General features: G+C 59.3%; 1 protein-coding gene across 1 annotated transcript in view; it reads left to right on the top strand.

The window, feature by feature from the left end:
* Positions 1–4,268: 4,268 nt before the first annotated feature.
* The window catches only part of PAX5 (paired box 5), a 138,079-nt gene continuing 120,858 nt past the window's right edge, over positions 4,269–21,489 (top strand). The window contains exons 1-5 of the mRNA XM_051643596.1: positions 4,269–4,314; positions 10,527–10,692; positions 14,686–14,883; positions 18,145–18,209; positions 19,807–19,935. Of these exons, the coding sequence (XP_051499556.1) occupies positions 4,269–4,314; positions 10,527–10,692; positions 14,686–14,883; positions 18,145–18,209; positions 19,807–19,935 (604 nt within the window). The remainder of the gene's footprint in view (positions 4,315–10,526; positions 10,693–14,685; positions 14,884–18,144; positions 18,210–19,806; positions 19,936–21,489) is intronic.

Genomic DNA, 21,489 nt, shown 5'->3' with positions numbered 1-21,489 from the left:
CTGGACACCAACCCTGCTGCTGCCAGTGCCTTTGCTGCAGGATCCTGGAGCTGGGACCCCCTGCTGTGGGGCAGGGCCATGCTGCTCCCCGAGGCCAGGCCCTTGCTCCACCACGTCACAGTCACCTCGGAGGACACGGCGGGGTTTCTCACACAGCTCTCAGGAAGAGGTAGAAGCCAGCATCTGGCGCGGCTTGGCCTCCCTCGGCTGCTGGCTCATTTTCAGCTGTGCATGTAAGCGTGTCACCAGGCAGAAAAGTTCTGCAAAGTTGAGTTTTAAAACCATGTCTTTTTAACTATCAAAATAACCACAGTCGAGATCAGTGAAAGTGACTGAGAGAGGGGACTGAAGCGTTCACCGTGGCCTTGAACCCTTCCACACGAGACTGATGCAACAGGTTGAGGCTATTCATTGCCTTGATAACGAGGCACGTCTGCTCTGACACAAGTTTATCTCTGAAAACGCAGGCCCTGGTCAGGGTATGGTTGTGGACTGGGGAAAAAAAAACATCCGGGAGGCACAAAAAGGGCCAGTGAGGAGCAGCCCTCGGGGTGCAGCGAAGCCATGGGTGGCTCATTCAGAAACACATCTCTCCACGGGGTACTGCCCTCTCTGCTGACAGCACCCCATGGAGACCCCCCAGCCCACTGCCCGGTGCAGCCAGCTGCCCCTCGGGGACAGCAGTGAGTGGCAGGTGAGGGGAGAGCAAAAGCAATAATGCATATTGACTGAAAAAGAGAAGTCTCTTCGCATTTCCTGCCCTCCTCTTGCGCTCTCAAAAATAACCCCCAGGTTTTGTCAGCTGCGCCGCCCCGGCCCTGCCCCGGCTGACCTGGGGCATGGGGAGCTGGCCAGATTGGCAGCATCTCTCCCCACAGATCTCCAGGAGCTAGAGCAGCATCCCGGGGGGACAGAGCCCCTCTTCCACAAGCACCACCCGAGCAAACGCCGCTGCTGCTGGGATGCTATTTCTCCACACTCTCATCTTTCAAGCCTCATTTCTTGATGGCTTCCCATGGACAGCTCTGTAAAGATCACTGAGGATACTACATTGTTACAACTGTACAGGACTGCCCATCTAACACCTTCTAAATTATTTCAGGCTAATGAGCACACCCATCTCAGAGTTCAGTTTCATCTCTAGGAGCCCACTGGGCCACGATCACCACAAGATCTCCCATATTTTGAATTTAAAATGACAAGACGTCAGAATAAAAAGAGACTCTGGTGCTGCTGAGAAGTGGTGGCTTTTTCCCAGACAGTAACCTCCCCCCTCTAATCCTGCCTCCATGGAGGGCAGATCATCCTCTGCAGCAGGGCTCCCCCTCTTTCCCTCACACCTTTGGTATCAGTGTGTTTTACAGAAACGTGAGAAAACACAGATTAACTTCAAAGGCGGAATGGGGGGGATGCTCTGTGCAACCCTCTGCCCACCCACTCCCCCAAAATCACGGTTACCCACGCCCGGGGACAAGGGGGCTGCCCGAGGACCCAGCAGGATGTACCTGGTGCTGCGGGGACTCCGGGCGCTCCGGTGCTGCCGCAGGGTCTGGAGCAGCGCCGGGGGCTGCGGTGTGTGTGAGCCCTGGGGCTGGGGTCGTCCTGTCACCTCCTCGTCACGCATCACAGATAAAGGGACAAAGGTTAGGCCGGGTTTATGACCCTCTCATCGCCTGGGAGAGGGCGGGCAACAGCTGCCCTTGGAAACCTCCAAAAAAGGGATTTTTGCCGCGCCACCGGCCCCGCTCTCCGCTGCCTTCCCACCTGCCCCTCGCCATGCGCGGGTCACAGCAGAGCTCGGGCTGCTGCTGCGGGTGTGCGGGGGGTGGCTCCTGGGGGGCTCAGACACTGGGATTTCGTGCCCCGGCTCCTGGGGTGGGGGGCGGGCAGGAAGCGCTTTCCAGAGGCCGTTCCAGGGAGCAGGAGAGGGTCTTTCCTGTCTGCTTCCAGCCCTGCTGGCACCAGGAGCGTTGTGGCTGGGTGGGCTTTCCCCAGGCCTCCGTGGGCACAGGTTCCTCACACCCAGCCTCACCTCGCCTCCTGCAGCAGGGGGTCCAGATGGGCCGCCCACCCGGGGTCCCACCCACCCCGTCCCGGGTGCTCCTGCGGTGCCAGACGTGGCACCCGGGGTGGGAGCGCAGCTGTTCCCGGGGGAATCCCCGAGCAGCCCCCGCGCCAGGTCCCGGCTTCGGGGTGAGGGTACAGAGCGGTGGGGGGATCCTGGCGGAGCGACCCCCGACCCCCGCTGCCCGGGCGGGAGGGCAGGCTGGGCCCCCGCGGCCTGTTTTTAGGGCAATGCAGTGTTTTTCGTTCAATACCCCTGCGGGGTCAGCGCTCCCGGGCTCCTCGCGGCAGCCGGGGTCGGGGCCGGGAGAGGCGATGGGCGGGATGGGGGGTGCACTGTGCTGGGTTTCTGGGGGTGCCCCCCGGGCAGGGCCATCCCGGAGCAGGCTCTGGCACTTCGGGGCGAACCGGCGGAAAGCGGGTCCGGGCGCCGGCTATTTTTGTGTAAGCAAATGAGAGAGCGAAGAGACGTTGGTGAAAAGGGAAGCAAAAGGGCGAGGAAGGCAGGGGCCGGCCGCCCCGCACCCCCTGCCCCGGGGGACCGAGCCCGGGGGTCCCGGGTGGGGTCCTGGGGTGCGAAGGCGTCTGCAAAGGGGGGGCGGGGGAGGAAAACGGGAAAACAGTCGTGAGGAGCAGCCGGGAGGCCCGTCACCCGCACGTTGCCGGGGCAGAGCAGAGCAAGGGGGGGTCTCCGGACCCTCCGCTCCCCAAACCCGGGCAGGTCCCTCCCTCCGCGAGGCCTCGTCCGCCTCATCCCTGCAGGCAGCGCTGGCCCCCCCGCTCAGCCCCCCACTCCTCTCCCCTGACGTGCTGCGGGGCAGCCCGGGGGCTGCGGGACCCACCGCACCCCCCCAACAACCGGCGGGTCCCACGTGCGGGGGGACGTGGCAGCGGGTGCGGGAGAGGCTGCGGGGCAGCGCGGGCAGGACCTGTCCCCGGGCCCGGGTCACGAGAGACGCCGGGAAATGATGTTTCTTTTTCCTTTAGGGAAGGGAGCGCCCATTTTTAAATTTTAATTTTATTTTTTCCACCGAGTCGCCGTTGCTGAAAAGGAAAATAATTAAAATAATAATAATAAAACCCCAAGCAAACAAAAAACCAACAACCCCCAAACCAAAACACAACCCAAACCCAACCCGGGTGCGATGGAAGCCCCGTGAAGTCGCCCCCTCCCCTCTGCCCGCCCTCACCCCGCGGCCGAGGCCTGCGGGACCGGGCGGGGGTCGGTACCGGGAGGTGCGGGGGGAGCCCGAGCAGAGCCCCCCGCGTCAGGAAAGACCAGCCCAGCTCGCCCCGCTCCCCGGACCCCCGCGGCCGCTCCCAGGCGGGGGGCGAAGGGCCGGGGGATGCGGAGCGGGGTCCGCCCCGGCAGTGCGGGCCCGTCCCGCCCCCGCGGGGCCCGGAGCGCGGCCCCGGGGCTGCGGCCTCACCCCCCGGCCCGGGAAGGGGAAGTCGGGTCTGCTGAGAAGTTGTTGAGGGGCTGGGGCGGGCGGAGCGGGCGGTGCCGGAGCTGCCGGTGCTGGTGCCGGTGCCGCCGGTGCCGCCGGTGCCGCGGAGCGCCCGGGGGCGGCTGCTGCCAGCGAACTTTGATTCCTGCCACAACAGATGTCAGAGTTTTCTTGGGTTTTGGCTGCGTCTGGGGACATCTTGTGATGTTTTAGAGAACAGGACATGATCTCACATGGCGAGGAGCTCTTTAGTTTCTTAATCATTTCACGGTTCCTTCAGAGGCTTTTTTCCACCTAAAACGTTTAGTTTCAGCTCAGTGATCAGCTGCAAAAGCTCGGCGGGGAGCGGAAGAGTTGAATTATTCCAACCTGCGAGAGCCTCTTAAAAAAAAAAAAAAAAAAGAAGGAAAAAAAGAGAGATAATTTAAAAAAAAGAAAAAAGAGAAAAAACAAAACCCGAAAAAATAAAAGAGAGTAAAATAAAAGAAAAAATAAAAGGAAGAGGAGACGAAGAAAACAAGAAAAAAGGAAAAGAAAAGAAAAGAAAAGAAAAGAAAAGAAAAGAAAAGAAAAGAAAAGAAAAGAAAAGAAAAGAAAAGAAAAGAAAAAAAGAAAAGAGAGAAAAGGAAGAAAAGAAAAAAGGCAGAGAAAACAAAACAAGAAGAAAAAAGGCGAAAAAGGAGAAAAAGGAAGGCGGTAACAACCCGACGTGGAAACTTTTCCCTCTGTCCGTTACCGGAGTCCTTGAACAGCCGGATGGAGTTGGAGAAAACCTACGCGACCCCCCGGGCCGGCCGCACAGGTGAGACCCGGGCTGGGGCCGCCGAGCCCCGCAACGCGGCCGGTCACGCGTGGGCCGCGCCGGGGCCGGGGCGGGCTGCGGGGTCGTGGCGAGCGGCGGGGCCGGCTCCCGAGGGGCCTTGGGGTGCCGAGACCCCCGTGCACTGCGGAGGAGCTCGGCCCGGGGACCCGCCGTGCGCGCGGCGGGACACGGAGGTCTCGGCCGCCCCGCGGGGAGCGTGGCCGTGGGGCCGGTGGCGGGCGCGGAGATGGCCTCGCGGGCTCGGTGGCGGAATGCAATTCCGAAGCGATCGATGGGGCCTGTTATTAGTTAAATCGCCTGAATAATCGTTTAATCGATAAAGCATTTCATGGCGGCGCGCCGCTCGGCGGGGGCGGCCGCGGCGGAGGGGCCGGGGTCCGCGGGCGGGCAGGGCGGACACCGGGGGTCGAGGAGGAGGAGGAGGGGGCTGAAGGGACGGAGGCCGGGATGAAGGCCAGGCAGGGAGAGGTGCTGACCCTGCCCGTCCGCTCGCCCCTTCCGCGCAGCCCGGCCAGGCCCCCCGGTCGCCTCAGTCCCCCTCCCGGGGCCTCTCCCGGCCCCGGCGTGGAGCGGCCGCGCGGGGCGAGGCTGCGGGGCTACAGGGCGACCGGCCCCGGCCGCGCGTGCCCCGGCCCTGCCCGACCCCCGCCCGGCTCCGCGGCGGCATCTCGGCCTCGCCCGGGAGTTCGGAGTTCAACGAAAACTCGTCCCGCGCTCACCCCTCCCGCGCCGCCGTCGAGGGGGGGTCCCGGCCCAGCCCGGCCACCGTCGAGGCCCCCGGGGCGCAGCGGGACAGGGGGGCTTCCTCCTGGGCGCGGCGGGCAGAGCTCCCTCCCCACCCCAGCCCCTCGGCGGCGGGCAGGGCCCTGTCCCTTTCGGGGGGAGGAGGGAGGCAGCCCGGCAGGCGGACCCGGGCTCGGCTGGGCCCTGCCGAGCCCCCGCGCTGAGCCGGCGCCGCCCGGTGCCCCCCCCCGCCTCGGGCCTGGACCCCCGACGTGGGGCAGGATCGTGGTCTCGGCGGTCTGAGCGGGAAGCCGTCGGCGCGGCGGCTGCTGCCCTTGCCGGGGTAGCCGAGCCCCGCCAACAGATGAGGGGCAGAGGGTCCTGACCCAGCCCGGCCCGGGCGCCCGGGACCGGTGCCGAAAGGGAGACCTGTGGCCCCGGGACGCGAGGACGGCCCGGGAGGCTCCTGCGGGCCTTCGGGTCCCCCGGGATGGGCCGGTGGGTCCCCCGGGATGGGTCCGTGGGTCACTCGGGGTGGGTCCGTGGGTCCCCCCGGGGCCGCCGGAGCCCCCGGGGCCGCGTCCCCCCCGCGTCCCGTCGGGCCCTCCCCCTCCCCCCCCCCCGCCCCGCCCCGCCCGGTGAGCCGCGTGGCCACGCCCCCCGCCGCCATTGGCCCGCAGCCCGCCAATAGGCATCGTCACCGCCCGGCAAGGTAACTTTTGCGATTGGCCGGCGCGCGTTGATTGACGGGCCGGGCCCCGCCCCCGCCGCTGTCCAGCCGCGCGGTGCTGAAGCGCCTCCTCCGGGGGGTCGGACCGGGGGTCCCGGGGGCGGCCTCCGCCATCGGCAACCGGCGGTGCCCGCGCCCCGCCCCGCCGCAACCCCCCCGGCCGCCGCGGGCCGGCAGCGCCGGGCTCACCGCCCGAGCCAGCCAGCCAGGCGGCCGACGGCGGGCGGGGAGGGGGCGGCGGCGGCGCCGGCCCCGCTGCCCGGCGGGGGGCGATGGGCGAACCGCGCCCCGGGTCGCACGGCGGCCGTTGACGGGGCGCCCCGGTCCCGCGGGGCCCGCGGCGAGGCGAGGCCAGCCCGGCCCCTGCCCACCCCACCTCCCCCCCCGCCCCCCTTCCCCGCCCTCCCGCACACCTTCCCTCGCCGCTCTCCTCGCCCGTCGCCGCCCCGCCCGGCTTCGCGGCGGGGGGCGGCACAGGCGGAGCCCACCGCCGCCCCGGGACCGAGCCCCGCGGACGGGGCGCCCGCCCCCGCCGCCCGCCCCGGCCGCCGCCGCCGCGCAGCCGCCGGCAGCACAAAGAGCCGTCGGGCGGAGAGCGCGGGGCCGCCGGACCGAGACCCCTGCCCAGCGCCGCCGCGGAGGCGGGAGCGGGTTCCGCGGCCCGGGAGCGGCCGGGGGCGGAGGCAGCGCGGGGCGGCCGCTCCGACTCCCCCGACGGAGCCGCCGGAGGCTGCGGGAGCCGCGCGGTGCCGGCGCTGTCGGACGCGGCCCCTCGCTCGCGCCGGGACTCTCCGCCGTTTGTGGGGGTTTTATTTTTTTGCCTCCTTTTTTGGGGGGGGGTTTCTCTCTTTTTTTTTTTTTTTCTTCTTTTTTTTTTTTGGTCGGTCTCCGGCTGAGTCCTCGGGCCCCCTTCCCCCAGCCCCAAGCCCCAGCGCCGCCGGCAAATCGAGACCTGCTGGGCGAGGCCGCCGCGGCCCGGACCGCTCCGATGGAAATACACTGTAAGCACGACCCGTTTGCAGCAATGCATAGTAAGTAGGCTGCCACTTCAACTTCTTTGACACGGCGCGATCGCGGACGGGGCTCCCCCGCCCGCCCCGGGGCTCCGGACAGACGCCCGTCCGAGCTGCCGCCGGCCCCGGGTCTCGGGGGGTCCCCAAGCGCGGCCCCCCCGGCCGGTCCGGTCGCCGGGACCCCGGGAGGGGCGGCCGCGCCGCGGGGATGGATTTGCCGGTGGATGGACGGCGGTGGGATGTTGCGAGCTGCTCCGGGGTTCATCTTCCCGTGGAGAAAGACGATGTTGTTGTGCATTTAAATGTACATCTCGATAAACACACACGCAGTGTGTCCGTAGCTCTGAATGTATGCACGCGCAGTTCTGCATACGGATATGTGGGGATATGTTGTGGGTTTTTTTCCCCCTGAAATAAAATACCTGGTTAGAAACCGCCCGGTATTTCCGAGGAACGGAAAAGTTTGCTATACCATATTTTTCTCTCAATTTCAGCATTTTGATATTCGTTAATTAAAACCAACAACAACAACAACAACAACAAAAGAAAAAAAAAAAAGAAAACCCAAACAATTTCGAAGGGCAAGGAGCCGGGCTGGAGGGAAGATTTAATTTTATTATTTTTGTGGCGGTTGGTTTGTTTAGTTTTTTCGCCACCCCATGAACGCGTGGCGGGGGCTCGGGCCGCTCGGCAACTGCCGGAGTTAACAGGTCGTGCGCGACGGGCTCTGCCCGGTTTGTTGTGCTGGAGAGGTCGGGGAAGACTTATCCATTAGCACAGGGTTATGCGAAATGACATCTTCTCTCACGGTGAGTTAAACGCTGCATTACGGCGGGAGATGGCGAGGAAATTTAAGGTAGAACTAATCTCATTTCCTGGTGCACCGCAGCCCTTTAGCTAAAAGAAATTTGTTTGCAGAATAACCCGTCCGGCGCCGGGGCCGCCCGGCGCTCGCGCTGCCCGCGCCCCTCTCCCCGGTTCCCGGCGGTGTCCGGCGCCCGGTGCAGCCGGTGCAGCCGGTAACGCGTTTCTGCCGCCCCCGTGAAAACGGATTTACCCCCCCCCGGCCCCGCCACGCGACAACGCTGCGTTTTGAACCCGCGTTAATTTCTCTCTGGTGTTGGAACGGACCCCGTTTGCAGAAGGCGAACTTCCCGGTGCGGGTGCGGGGCCCGCGGAGCCGGAGCGACCCTTCCCCAGCCCCGCGCCCACCGGGACGGGCCCCCGGGCGGGAGCAGCCGCGCGGGTTTCAGCAGCGCCCTCCGTTGAAAATCGGCACTTTCCGCGGGAATTTTGGGGGAAAACAGAAGGAAAAACAAAAACCCACATCAAAACACCGATGCCTTCGCTCTGGTCCCGGCCGCAGCGGGGGAACCCCCCAGGCCGTTGGCGGCCGAACGACCCCCGGCCCCGCGGCTCCCCGGGGGGCCACAGACGCAGGCTCGGGGAGAGGCACAGGGGAGCGGGCAGCGGCGGGGGGCGCGGGGCCGGGGGCGCAGCCGGGACACGGGAGCCAGGGACGGGGCGATCCCGAGCGGGGGCCCCGCGGCGCCCCCGTCCCGCTTGGGCAGAGCCGTCCCGGGCCCCCGGGGCGCCGAGACGGGCCAGGGCCGGTGGCGAGCGCGGCGGGCGGCTCCCCGGCCTCCCTGCCCGCAGCTGCTGCCGCGGGCCCCGCCAGGGCTCCCCCTGCCCCAGGGTGACCCCCAGCCTCCCCCCGTTCCCTCTCCGTGCGGGGGGCTGCTCGCTGGGAGCGGAGCAGCGAGCCTGGGGCCAGAGCCCGGTGTCCCCCCGCCTTTTGCAGCACCCCCCGCCCGACGGGGCGCCCGCAGCCCCGCAGCGGAGAGGGGCCCGGGGCGGGCAGGGAGTCGGGCACCGCGTCCCGAAGCGGGGGCCGGTTTGGGGAGGGGTCCCCGGCGCGGCGGGAGGGACGGCGGCGGCCCCGGCCTTTGTTTCCCCGGCGGCTGCGGGCAGGCCCGGGCTCCGGGGACCATCGGCCCTTGCCAAAAGGAAACGCGTGTCTAAATGCTTGCTTTCTCTCCTTCATTTTCTTTCTCTTTCGTTCTATTTCTATTTCTTTCGTTTTCTTTCTTTCTTTCTTTCTTTCTTTCTTTCTTTCTTTCTTTCTTTCTTTCTTTCTTTCTTTCTTTCTTTCTTTCTTTCTTTCTCCTTTTCTTTCTTCTCTCTTTCACTTTCTCTCTTTAATTTTTCCTTCCTTCCTTCCTTCCTTCCTTCCTTCCTTCCTTCCTTCCTTCCTTCCTTCCTTCCTTCCTTCCTTCCTTCCTTCCTTCCTTCCTTCCTTCCTTCCTTCCTTCCTTCCTTCCTTCCTTCCTTCCTTCCTTCCTTCCTTCCTTCCTTCCTCTTTCCTTTCCCTTTGTTTCCTTTCCTGTTCCCTTCCCCTTTCCTTTGTTTCCCTTCCTTTTCCCCTTTTCCGTTCCCCCTCCGCTCTCTCTGGTCGCCCACGTTCCGTGCCCCGTCTCGCTTCGCTCGCTTGCCGCCGCTCTCAAGTGCCCCTCGCTGCCCGCAGCCGGGCCGGGCTGCTCTGCTCCTCGGCCCGCCCGTCTCCCCCGTGTCCCGCCGGGCCCGATCCCGGGCTCCGTGCCCCGCGGGGGCTGCCCCCGGCCGGGGTCTCTCCGTTCGGGCCGCGGCTCCGCTCGGCACAGCCTCGAGCGAGCTGATCTTTCAGCGGGGTTCATTACATGTCCTGGCAGTTTCAGAAGGTGTTTGCAAAGTTTGACAGCAGTTTATCAATGCCAAAATGACCAGATTTTAATGCAGATAGCTCTGTATATTTTTTTTCCTTTTTTTGTTAACCCTGAGGCATTTGTCTTGTCAGCCCAGTCAATGCTGCTCAAGCCCTGTGCAAATAGAGATTTCCTGCAATATTTTTGTTTCAGAATCCGTACTGCCCCTCTTGCTTGCTTTCAGTGTCTCCACTCCTCTGTAGTTTGGATAAGGTTTAATATATTTTCTCACTTGGCACACGGGATTACTACATGTTCATGGTTTTTACAGGTTCAGTGCTATTCCTCCGAGTGGGTCCCGTTTCCCACCAGATGCATGATTCACCTTGCTAAAGGTGAACAGTGCAAAGCTGCTGGAAAAGGAATAAAACTCTGGGCTGGCCTGAGTGTTCATGTTTCATTTGTGGGATCATAATATCTACCGAGACTGCTGTAAATTGAATGATCAGAAATCACCCTCGGTTTTTTGGTCTTTTTTTCCTCTTTATGAAGTCGGGGCATTTGGAAAGCAAACCCTGTGTATTTAATGTCAGATATCGCCTTCTGAACCTGGACACAGTGAGCAGGCAGAGCCATCACCCAGCCTTGTTTTGGGGGGGCTTATCCCTCCCTCTCCTGCACGGGGCAGCCCTAGGCCTGCCCTGGGGTTCTTGGTCAGGCAGTCGTGGCTGTTGCCTTGAGAGGAGGGTGGCCCAGGTCCAGCAGCCATGGCTGCCTGGTTTCCCTGGCCAGTTCCCAGCACAGGGCCCGTTCTGCCTTCCTGCAGGAGGGTCGTTCCCTCCAGCACTGGTGTTGCAGCAGCGTGGCCGTGGCCACCTCGGTGCTGCAGGTCCTGGGGAAAAGCAGCTGGAGGCTGGAGCGGTGCTGGGGGCGGGGGGTGATGCTGAGGACCATGGGGCTGGGGGTTCTGCCTGGCAGAAACGTCTGAAACTTTCACACATCTCTTCTTCTCCTGCCCTTCTCCCCCTCCCCTGCGTGTTCCAGGACATGGAGGCGTGAATCAGCTGGGGGGTGTCTTTGTGAACGGCCGCCCCCTCCCCGATGTCGTTCGCCAGAGGATCGTGGAGCTCGCCCACCAAGGGGTCCGGCCCTGTGACATCTCCCGGCAGCTCCGCGTCAGCCACGGCTGCGTCAGCAAAATCCTTGGCAGGTAAAGGGGGGGACGAGGAGCCCTTCGGTGCCCGTCGAGAGAGAAGTGTCAGTGCCGGTCCCTTAATTGCAGGCTGCGACTGAATGGGGAGCAGTAGAAGCCTCAGGGGCTTCCTGACTGCTCGTGGTTTCATGTACCTGATCTGGGAACAAAGTGCTGCTGTTGGTGTGTCTGGTTTGCCCCTTTCACAGCTTCTGAGAGGTAAAATGCTGGCACAAAGTGCAGGGCGCCATGTGGGCTGTGTTTGTGTGTGTGGCACATGTCCCCCACCATTCTGTTCTGAACCCGTGGAGGAATCTGGGGGTCAGCTTCACTCAAATGGGAAAAATCAGAGCTGTGGAAGTTACTGGTTTTGCTTTCTGAAGGAGGGTCCTCTCTTGTAGCAGCAGAATCGCTCTGTGGTGTCAGCATTGCCGTGCCTTCACGCACACGGGCTGCTCTGCAGTCTCTCCCACTGTTAAATTCAGCCTCTTTTTCTGCTCCTGTGCTGGAATACGTTCTTAATGAGAACACAGAATTCCATAAGTAACTATTCACCATCACAATGTTGGCTTTTTCGGGAGTAGCTCTCTGTTCAGGCAGGAGCTGCTCAAACCACTATGGCAGCAGGAAAATGAACTCTGAATTAATCTAACTTCCTGGTTTCATTTTTAAATTTGAAATAGATTCAGGTCAGAAATACCATCCTTGCTTCTTTGTATCATCTGAGCAAATCTGAACCTAATGTTTGCAAATTACTGCATTAAATGATTTTGGACTCCAGGTATTCTGAGGTATTTGAGCAACTTACATTAAGGAAAATGTTTTTTTGTAAGATACATGTTTTCTGTGATAACCTGGAAGAGTCGATTCTGGAGCTATTTACTAAACTTTGGCAGTTAATCTCACTGTTTAGAATTCTGCTGTTTTTATTGTGGCCACCTTCTCCTCCTCCCGTTTGCAACCGACCTGCCCTGCTGGCCGCAGCCTGGCTGGGCGGGCTGTCCAGGCAGCTCCTTCTGCAGTGCCAGGGGGACCTGCTGGATCGGCAGCGGTTCTGGTCTCTGTGTGGCTGCAGCAGCAGCAGCGCTGGCTGTCGGGCTGGCTCGGCAGCTCCGGCAGCTCCGGCAGCCCCTGCCCAGCCCGCAGCCTCCCCGCCAGCCCCGGGCCCATGCTGGCCAAGCCCTGCCTCTCCTGCCCAGCCCTGGCTGCACTCCCTGCCAGCCACACACTGTCCTCGCTGGGGGCTGGAGACCACCAAGGCCTTTTCCTGTCTTAGAGTGGAAAACTTTCCTGGAGCCCGTGGTGGGTTGTTGGACTTGGCCCTGCGCTGCTGCCGGTTGGCGCCGCGCGGCCGGTGATGCTCTGGCTGCAGCAGGCTGGACACCAGTTCCCACCAGAACCAGTGTTCAGCCAAGAAAGGGGGAGTTTATTTACCTGCCAGGCAGATGTGTGATGGTTTTGCTTTTGATGGTTTGGGTAGATTTGCCATTAGACGTATTTGCAGCGTAGAGCTGAGAGCGAGGCCCCGAAGCTTTGCCATTAAAGTTGTCAACAATAAATTGGAATTTCATAGCTCATTATTTTCATAACTAATAATTACAGTGGGTAAAATGTCGCTGTAATTGCAGCTCTGTGAGTGTGCATTATTTTTGTGCGTGTGTGTGTAAAACAGGAGTCCTTATGACTTGGAATTGTTCGGTCAGAATTTTTCCAGTCCTCAATGCAGAGTTAAGAACCACCCCGCAGCGCGGAAGCAGCAGTGTCAGTGCAAGGGAAGCCCTGGGCCCTCGCAGGAGGGTCCTGCAGGGGTGCCCACCCCTCAGCTGCTGTGCGGGAAGTGAAGCCTCGGCAGCCGTCCCCGGGTGGGCGCGGGATGCCCAGGCCGTGCGTCCCGCCGGCCCTGCGGCCGCTGCCGGGCCCATCGCGGGGTGAGGAGGAGGGAGGTGACAGCAGAGCCACCCCAGCCAGGGGACAGCTCTGGCACTGCCCGATCCTGCCCCCCCCCTGCAAGGACAGCCTTTCTGCAGAGGCGTGTGTGGCGGGACCGGGTGGGCAGGTCTGGGGTCCTGCCCGGGGGTCTGGGCTGTGTCTCCCCGCGGCTCCGCTGCGCAGCCCTTTCCCATCGCGGCTCTTCCGGCCGTGGGGAAACGCCGGCTGGTCTGCACGGCCCTGGTCCCTGCTGCCAGGGCTGGCACCACCAGCACTGCTGGAGAAGAAGGCTAAGGAATGGCTGTGAAATCCCTGCTTTTGACTGGAGCCGAGACAGTGGCGACGTGGCCTCTGGTGGCTGCGCGGCGGTGTCTGCCTTCCTCTGCACCCCCTGGCAGCAAAGGCTTTGGAGCCAGGGGCGCAAGGGCCCACTAGGTTCATGGCCCAAGTTGTCCATCATTTTTTTCACATCCTGGGGGAGCATGGGAGGAGCTGAATTCAAACCCCTGCCCCGAAGCTTTCTGCCAGGGACACCAGGAGGTTGAATCCATCTCTGACACTTGGCACTTTCCATTACCAGTATTGCTTAAGCAGCTCATGGAGATGGTAGATCTGGGTCCACAGCTGCATCTGGAGTATCTGAAAACATGCACAGACACCACCACGTTGGTCTCTTTAAAGGAATTTTAGGCCCTGCACACAGAGCTCTCCCAGAAAGACAGAAAACCAGTAGCCTGGCAGAAATCTGATGAACGTGGTTGTGTGTTGCAGTGAGGCAGGCTTTGGCTGCCCAGCCTGTTTGTGCTCTGCTCGCCATGGAAAGACTGGGGAATTAATTTTATTTTTTTTTCATATAACGGGTATGTCAAGTAGCTGCAGAGAAATATATTAATAAGCAGTCTTGTGTTCCTACTTGGGAGTCTTTCCCGAGCTCCCTGCTAGGCGCACGGGCACAGAGCAGAGGGTGGACATGTCTGAGCTGCTGAGAGCGTGTGGCTGGGTGGGCAGCTCTGCTCTGCTCCGGGGGGATGTGCTGGGTCAGGCTTTTCATCTGGTCGGGAGAAAATTCACCAGATACAAAGTAGTGCGTGGGCAGGAGAACGTCTGTGAGGTGTGCTCCCTGACAGAGGAGCACGATCGCGTTCTGGGTCTCTCTGGGTGTCTTACCAAAATGGGTAAGATATGGCTTCTGCTCTTAGAGGTGTGTTCAGGACTTCCTGCTGGGAGAGTTCTGTGCCCGGGGATCTCAGCTGTGTTGTGTTGTCACAATGCCACCGAAAGCAGTTGCTTTTGTGTGATTTACAGCTGAAGAAACCTGGCAGGTTTCTGTCGGTTTGGGGATCCAGTCTTCCACCTCTCCCAGCATGGCACTGGCAGAGCTGCTGGGGTGGGTCAAGATGCTGTCCCTGGGGAATGACAGTGGGACTGGGCACAGGAACCAGCCCCCACGTCAGCTGAAACCCTCCACAGCGTGGGCAGCTCCCTTCTCCTTGAAATTCCGGGTTAAAAGTGCTAAAAACGTAACGGTAAAAAGAACACATTATGAAAAATGTTAACTGTTAAAACTCTAAAATGCATTTTAAAACTGTAACATGAAAAAAAAGGTGTGCCAGCATATTTATTCTGGAGGTGCAAATAAAATAAAATCTCCAGCCTTCGTTTCACCATGAAATGATAACAAGCCGTAGGTATTAATGACAGAGAATTTTTGTAGAAGCAGTAATTTACTGCAAAAAAGTCCACTGCAAAAAGTGGTCTTTGGTGTGATTTGTTTCTATTATTGCCAGTGCCACTGATTAATAACATGCATTTTCAGTTAATTTTGGATCCTGGTGTGCCCTTTAATCTTGTATTGCTTCTTTTGTTTTGCTATTGCAGAAAAATATATATTGTATCCTGAGGCCCAATTCCAATTACTATAAGTTAATCTATTAGGTGATAAAGGACTACATAGGCAGAAAATGTGTATGTGAAAGTGAAGATGTATCTCAGGATTTGCTGGGGTTTGGTTACCTGGAAATTGTGTTCTCTGTAAATCTCAAGGCATGTTCTCTGTCTGTTTTGTTTTGGATCGTGTCCCAGGTATTATGAAACCGGGAGTATTAAGCCTGGAGTGATCGGAGGGTCAAAACCAAAGGTTGCCACACCCAAAGTCGTGGAAAAAATCGCCGAGTACAAGCGCCAAAACCCCACCATGTTTGCCTGGGAGATCAGGGACCGGCTGCTGGCGGAGCGGGTGTGTGACAACGACACGGTGCCCAGCGTCAGCTCCATCAACAGGTGCGGGCGCCCGTGGCTGCGGGGCTGGGTTCCTCTGCAGAAGTGCAGCTGAGCTGTCCTGCCGTGGGGCACGTGGGGCTGGGCAGAGCTCTGGGCTCTCCTCTCTCTCTCCCTGATCCGTCAGTTGCCGTCCTGGCTAACTGGGATCCTGCATGTGTGCTCCAAGTGAGGCCCCGTGGTGACCTGCTGCCCCTGGGGGGAAGCTCAGTGGCCACCCAGAGGGGCAGCAGTCCTCTGGGAATGGGAAGGCAGTCCAGCTGGGTGCCTGGAGGAAGAGGCCCAAAGCCCTCCTCTCCTTCTGACTCCTGCTCTGTCGTGCTGAAGGTGGCCCAGCACCGTGCTGGGAGAATCTGGTTGGTAGCCTCCCAGTGCCTCAGCTGCCTCCTTGTTGTGTGGATGCGCCCAAGTGGCCTTGAGTTGCTTTTGTGAAAACACAGCAGGATCTCAGTCCCCTGTTTGGGGGTTTTGCAGGCAGGACGGGGTCTTGAGCTACATCAGCCATCTCAGGGACACCTCTACTTGCCCACTTCCCTCTGGGTCGAAGGGCCTGGTGTTGAAAAGCCCCAGTGAACACTCTGTTGTGTCTCTAGCCCTGCCAGACAGATAATGAGAGATGAATGCTTGGAAGGGAGGCCTCTTGGGCAGCCCCCCACACACACACCCCCTGGCCAGCCGAGTCCGTCCGTCTTTGCTCTGGGGTGTGCTCAGGGCTGGGCTTCCTGCACGCCATGCCGGTGAGATGGTTTTCACTTGTGCGATTGCATGCAAATTCTTTGAATGCAGCTAGCTATAAAGTCCCATCTGTGCCTGTGGACGTGAAATAAATTGATGCAATATTCTTTTATTGGCTATCCCAACCTGATTTGCATTCATGGAGTTGCCGCTTGAGTAGCCGGCGTGGCTTCCCCGGCGCTTGCAGAGCAGGGAGCAGGAATGGGCCAGGCTGGGACCTCCTGACTCACTGGGTACCCTGTGGACCTGGCATTGCCAGGTCTAGAAAGGGTTTGAGAAATAACATGTGCACCTGGAAAGCGGTAGGGAAATACCCCTTGGGCTGACCTCAGGTTACCAAGGGCCAGCTCTGCTGCCGCAGCTGTCAGCCTGAGCCCTGTGTCTGTCTGGGGGAGCTTCAAGCATCCTCCGAAAACCTGCCAAAAAAGCAGTCCTGGCTCTAGAAAACAGATTAATTAGCTTCCAGTCATGATTTGAGCCAGTTTCCATACTGTGTCTCTTGCTGTTTCTGTGTGTGTTTCCCCATGGATAATGCCCACGCTCCCGTTGTGTCAGAAGCTCGTTTAGTGACCTGCCACCAAGTTACTTGGCTGGAAATCTCATTCTCTCTCATCTGCTGCTGATGGTGGCAAAGATCTTTTCCTTTTCTCAAAGGTGTGAAATCCCTTTTTAAAAGTGTGCTCGATCTTTCTGAGTCAGTCTGTTCACCCAGAGAGTTGTTTTTGCCAGCCTGAAGCCCAGGATTTTGCACCTACCAAACCGTCATGACAGGAAACCCAGAATTCTCACTAAAACTCTGGACCCCAACGCTAAACCCTCCCAGCTCCACGTTGCAGCCTGTGGGTTTTATCCCCCCTGTGAAATGAAGGGGGTACCTGAAGGCTCTGCTGGTGGGGATGCTGCCCGCTGGCTGCAGACCCCAGCCCCTTCGAGGTGGTGCAGTGTGGTCCTGTCCTGCTGCAGGGCAGAGTGGGGACCCCCCGCCAAGCCCGTCCCCCTGGGGACCCGCAGCTGCCTGGGGACAGCGCCGGGATGGGTGGCACTCAGCACACCCTCTGGTGCCTCCTAGCAAATGAGTTTGAGCTGCTGCCCCTGTGTATGAGTGAATAATAACTATTATTATTAATTAATAACATTAATTAATATTAATAATAGGCCACTCTTCCGCAGCAGGAGCAACTCTGTGTGATTAAGGCTTAATTAATCATCGTGATTAGTTTTGCTCAAATAAGCGGAGAGCTGCCCAGCTGCTTTGAGGAGCTCCAGTCCTCTGTCCCTCTGGAGATGAAGACTTTTCTGTGTCAGAAGGCCCTGGACACCCTTCCTGGACCTGGTGGCAGGAGCCCTGGTGCAGGGGTTCTCTCCCCTCCTGCTCAGGCAGGGTCCCAGGCCTTTGGCTCTGCTGCCCCCAAAGCTGCTGCAGCAGCACCCCCTGAGCCCAGTGCTGCTGGGGACCCAACCCCTGGAGGTGTCCGGCACCCAGCAGCTTCGAGAGGTGGAATCACAGAGCCAGCCCCTGCCCCCAGGGAGGAGGAAGGCAGTGTGTCCCCTTCAGGGACAGGGCTGGGTGTCACAGGCTGGGTCCCTGACCAGCTCACCGGGTGGCTTCAAAGCCAGCATCCCATGAGGGTGTCCCCGTGGCAGCTCCATTTCATCCTGCCCTTCTGGCTCCCCTCTTCCGAAGTCACAGGCAGAAGTGGGAGAAGGTTTGTCAGGATAAGGGCTTGTGGCAGTGTCATTGCTGCATGACCAGCCTGTCCAGCAGGGAGATACGTGGTGAGCTCCTTCCAGCAGAGCTCTGTGTTCTCCAGAGGCGTTTCAGACCCCATCTTCCCTTTTCCCACAGTCACTGGCTGGTGGGTACTGGGCCGAGCATCTCCCCAGCCCCTGGCAGCTGCCTGCCATCCTGCCTTCAAGTTCATCTGCATCTCTGAATTTTTCCTGATACTGACTTCATTATAAGTCAGAGCAGAGACTGTCCCCAGCGATAACAATGTAGTTACTCAGCTTTTAAGATTAGCGTTTAATCCGGCACATTTTTGTTTTAATATTAATTTGGCTAAGCAGGTTCTTTCCAGAGGCATCCAAGTTGTTGAGTTGTGTGAGCACCGTGCCCAGGGTGGTTTAGGGACAACCTTGCAAATGTGTCCTGGCACCCAGGGGTGTTGATCAGAGCCTTCTGGCCCACGTGAAGCATCCGGATCCTGAGGAGGGGCTGCGGGGCCCGGATCACCAGGGGTGGCTCTTCCCAAGCAGTGAGGACATGTTCCTCAAGGGCCCCCAAGCACCAAATCCTGCAGCATCCCCAGGGCTTGGTCACACAAACCTCCCCAGGGGCAGGGGCTGGGGCCAGAAACGTGGTCCTGGGTCCACCCGCCAAACTCCCACCTTTCCGTGGGTGACGAGGGGGGGTTGTACAGGGAGGGGCATTTTGGTCCTGGTGTAGGTGTCCTGAGCTAAAAATAAAAGCAGGATCTGATGCCCCCTGGGTCTGTGTGCCTGATGCTGAGTTGCCATTTCTTCACACAGGATCATAAGGACGAAGGTGCAGCAGCCACCCAATCAGCAGGTCCCAGCCTCCAGCCACAGCATAGGTGAGGAAAACTTTTTTTTTTTTTTTTTAATATTAACTTAAAAAAAAAAGGCAAGAAAAAAAAAAGCAGCATAATGGATTACAAATATTCTAAAGAACTTTTAATCATTCTTATGGACAGATAATTCTGCATAAAACACTTCAGCACACGTGCTAATGCGCCTTCTTTGTCATTCTCCAAGGGCTGAACACAGTAAATGAATTTTATAAATACTGCTAAAAGGTTTTGAATTTTACTGATTATTATGATAAATAACTTTCACCATGAGACAGAAAATTGAAATCTAAACCAAAAAAACCCCACTAATGGGGGTCTATAGAATGTCAGATAATTAAAGTAATAAATCAAGAAAGAGGTACTTATTCATAACATTTTCTGCATCATTAGTCAGTAAGTAGTTTTGAATGTGTTTTTTTTCATCTATCAACCATCCCTTCCATAATTCTTTGTGCACTTGCAGTCTTGAGTGAAGAGGCAGCAAAACTTTCCCAAAACTTTAAATCAGCTGCTGCCCAGTGATGCTGCCCCTGAGGCAGGCAGAGCTGGCAGGGCGGTCTCTGGAGGGTCCCTGGAGGGATCCTTAGAGGGTCCTTGGAGGGTCCTTGGCTGGTGAGGCCTCTGCAGCCTATCTGGGGGCTGAGGGGGTCTTGGGGGGCAACTCTGCTGGCCCACAGCTGGGATGGGGACTCAGCTGAGGCTCAGGGCTGCTCGGTGCTTGTCCCTGTCCCCTGGAGCTGCAGAGGCCCAGGGCAGAAGTGGGCAAGGTGGGAGCTCTTTTTCCTCTGTGCCTTCCTCAGCCACCCATGAGATGGGCAGGGATGGTGCCCCGGGGCACGGGTGGGCTGGGGGAGCTGGGGGAGCTCGCTGGCCTTGTGGCAGAAACCAGGCTGCAGCCCCCCGTTCTGAGCCAGAACAATCTCAGAGGGGGCAAAGCCCCCCCCCCTCACTTTGCAATGGGGGCTCAAGGGCTGTCTGTCCTTCAGGAGAAAAAGCAGAGGAGGGAGGTGTTGTTTCTCAGCTTGGGGTTGATAGGGGCAACGAGTGTTCCCTACACAGATTTGCTCTGGACAGGCTGTGGTTGGGGGTCTTCACTGTGGTCCTGCAGAGGACCCCCTGCTCGGGGGCACTCAGGGCTGTGCCAGCACGGGCACGGCTGGTGCTGGTGGGTGTGATGGTGGTGCTGCCTCCTCTGCCTGTGGGCTCAGACCCCACAGCATCACCTGGGCTCCGTGGCCACTGCCCTGGTGGCATTTCCAGGCTTGAGTGACCCCCTCAGCGGGCACGGCTGGCAGCCTTTCCGCAGGGCTGTGCCTGAGCAACGTGGATTTAATTCATATTTGGAGACTTTTAGGACCTCTCAGACCCGTGGCTGTCCTTGGGTGGCCCCAGCTGTCTGGGGGTCTTCACTGCTGGAGGCAGTGTCTTGCTGAGCCATGGCCCGGGCCCCTTGTGACGGGGACGGGGGCAGCCTGTGTTCCCGTCTGGGGCTGCAGGGACACGCCAGGGGTTGGGGGTTCCATCCCCAGCTGGAGAGAGGAGCTGGTGGCTTTTGGGTTAGTGTTGTCCTGCCTGCTGACCTCCTGGCCTTGCCTTGCAGCCTCCACGGGGTCGGTGACCCAGGTGTCCTCCGTCAGCACCGACTCGGCAGGCTCGTCCTACTCCATCAGCGGGATCCTGGGAATCGCCTCCCCCGGCACCGACAGCAACAAGCGCAAGCGGGACGAAGGTAGCGGGAGATGCTTTTTGGCAGGGGGGATGCACGACCAGGAGAGGTGGGGCAGGGCTGGGGCGGATGCTGGGTGCATGTGGGGGGTCACCCATCGCCGTCTGCTGCCGGGGCTCAGTTCTGTGCTGGAGGGCACAGCCCAGCCAGGGACCTCTGGTGTGACCCCTGGCCAGAGTCAGGAGCTCTTTGAGGAGCAGGGGCTGGTCTGAGAGTTCCCAAAGGCCTGGGGCTGTGTCACAGTGTGTAACCAGATCCTGCTCCCAACCAGGGAGTAATTGCTCCCCACCACTGAAGAGGGGAGGAGTAACCTTTGTGTTGGCTCTGTGACCACCTGAGGTATGAGAGGTGTCCCCATCCACGAGGGACAGGACACCAGCAGAGCTCTCTGCCCTGCTTCATCTCAGGCAGGTGACCCTGGCACCTGGGGCTTGTGTCAGGCTGAAGGGTGGCAACAAACACTCTCTCTCTGGGGTCTGGTGCTGCCAGTGCTCCTCAGAGCCACTGCAGGTCTTATGGTGCTGCTTTGTTCTGCGTCCTGGGCATTTTCCTGATGGGAACAGTGCTGGGGACAGAGTGGAAAGGGAAAGAGGAGGAATTTTGTGTTGGTGTCATAAAGGGTCTTTGGACTAGAACATCCCTGTCACTTAGAGCTGACAGAGGAGTTGTGGCCGAGACCATGGCCATGTTGTGGCAGCAGAAGGAGCCTTAGCGGGGTGGCTGTGGAGGGCACCTGGAGGAGGGGGCTGCCTGTGGGATGGGGTCCTGTTTGCCCTTGGTGCTGTCCTGCCTGTCCCACTGCAGAGCACCCACGGGGCCCTGCTCCTGTGCTCCAGCCTGGGTCTGTGGGTCTGTGCCCTCCGGGGGTGGAGGGGCAGGGGGACACCAGCCTGGTGCCTCAGCTGGGCCAGTGTCCTGCTGGAAACAGCTGGTGGGGTGGCACAGCAGGGCCTGGTTTGCTGAAGTGGGGCAAAAACTGCAAGAGGTTTGTGGGGCTCATCCCAGCCACCTGGGGCCATGGCAGGAGGAGCAAACCGCTGTCTGTGTTCAGGTCCTTGCTGAACAGGTTGTTAGTTGACTCCGTGATAGTGCATCTGATCTTTTTTACCAAACGAAGGCTACAAATAACAGAGATAAATAAATGCATTAAAGCAGGTAGAGCAGGAATTTTGTACTTTACCAGCCAGGTCAGGAGAGAGGCCATCGATGTTGAAGCCACATGGCTCTGTCACGGCCCTGTCTGTAAGTAGCTGTTCTTGGGTGCATGTGATTACAGAGGACTCTGGTTTAATTGTAGAGAAAAAAAATGTTTCCTTGGGAAGATCAGAAGCAGAGCTGAGAAATTCTCCAGCTTTTGCCAGTTCACATTCAGAAGAGAGCATGTGATTTCTAAAACAAGCCCCATCCTTCTGGCAGGATGAGTCATGATTTTCGAGCTCACAAGCTGGACAGTAATGCTGCCCTCAGCAGACAATTTAAACTGATTTTATAATAGGTTCAGGGCTGCAGATTTTAAGAGGCATAAAGAGATACTTCCACATCTTGGTCTGTCTGGGG

The sequence above is a fragment of the Apus apus genome, chromosome Z (assembly GCF_020740795.1).
Source record: "Apus apus isolate bApuApu2 chromosome Z, bApuApu2.pri.cur, whole genome shotgun sequence".
NCBI lineage: Eukaryota > Metazoa > Chordata > Aves > Apodiformes > Apodidae > Apus > Apus apus.
The sequence above is the reverse complement of the archived record's forward strand: the minus strand, read 5'-3'. Positions and strand labels throughout refer to the sequence as shown.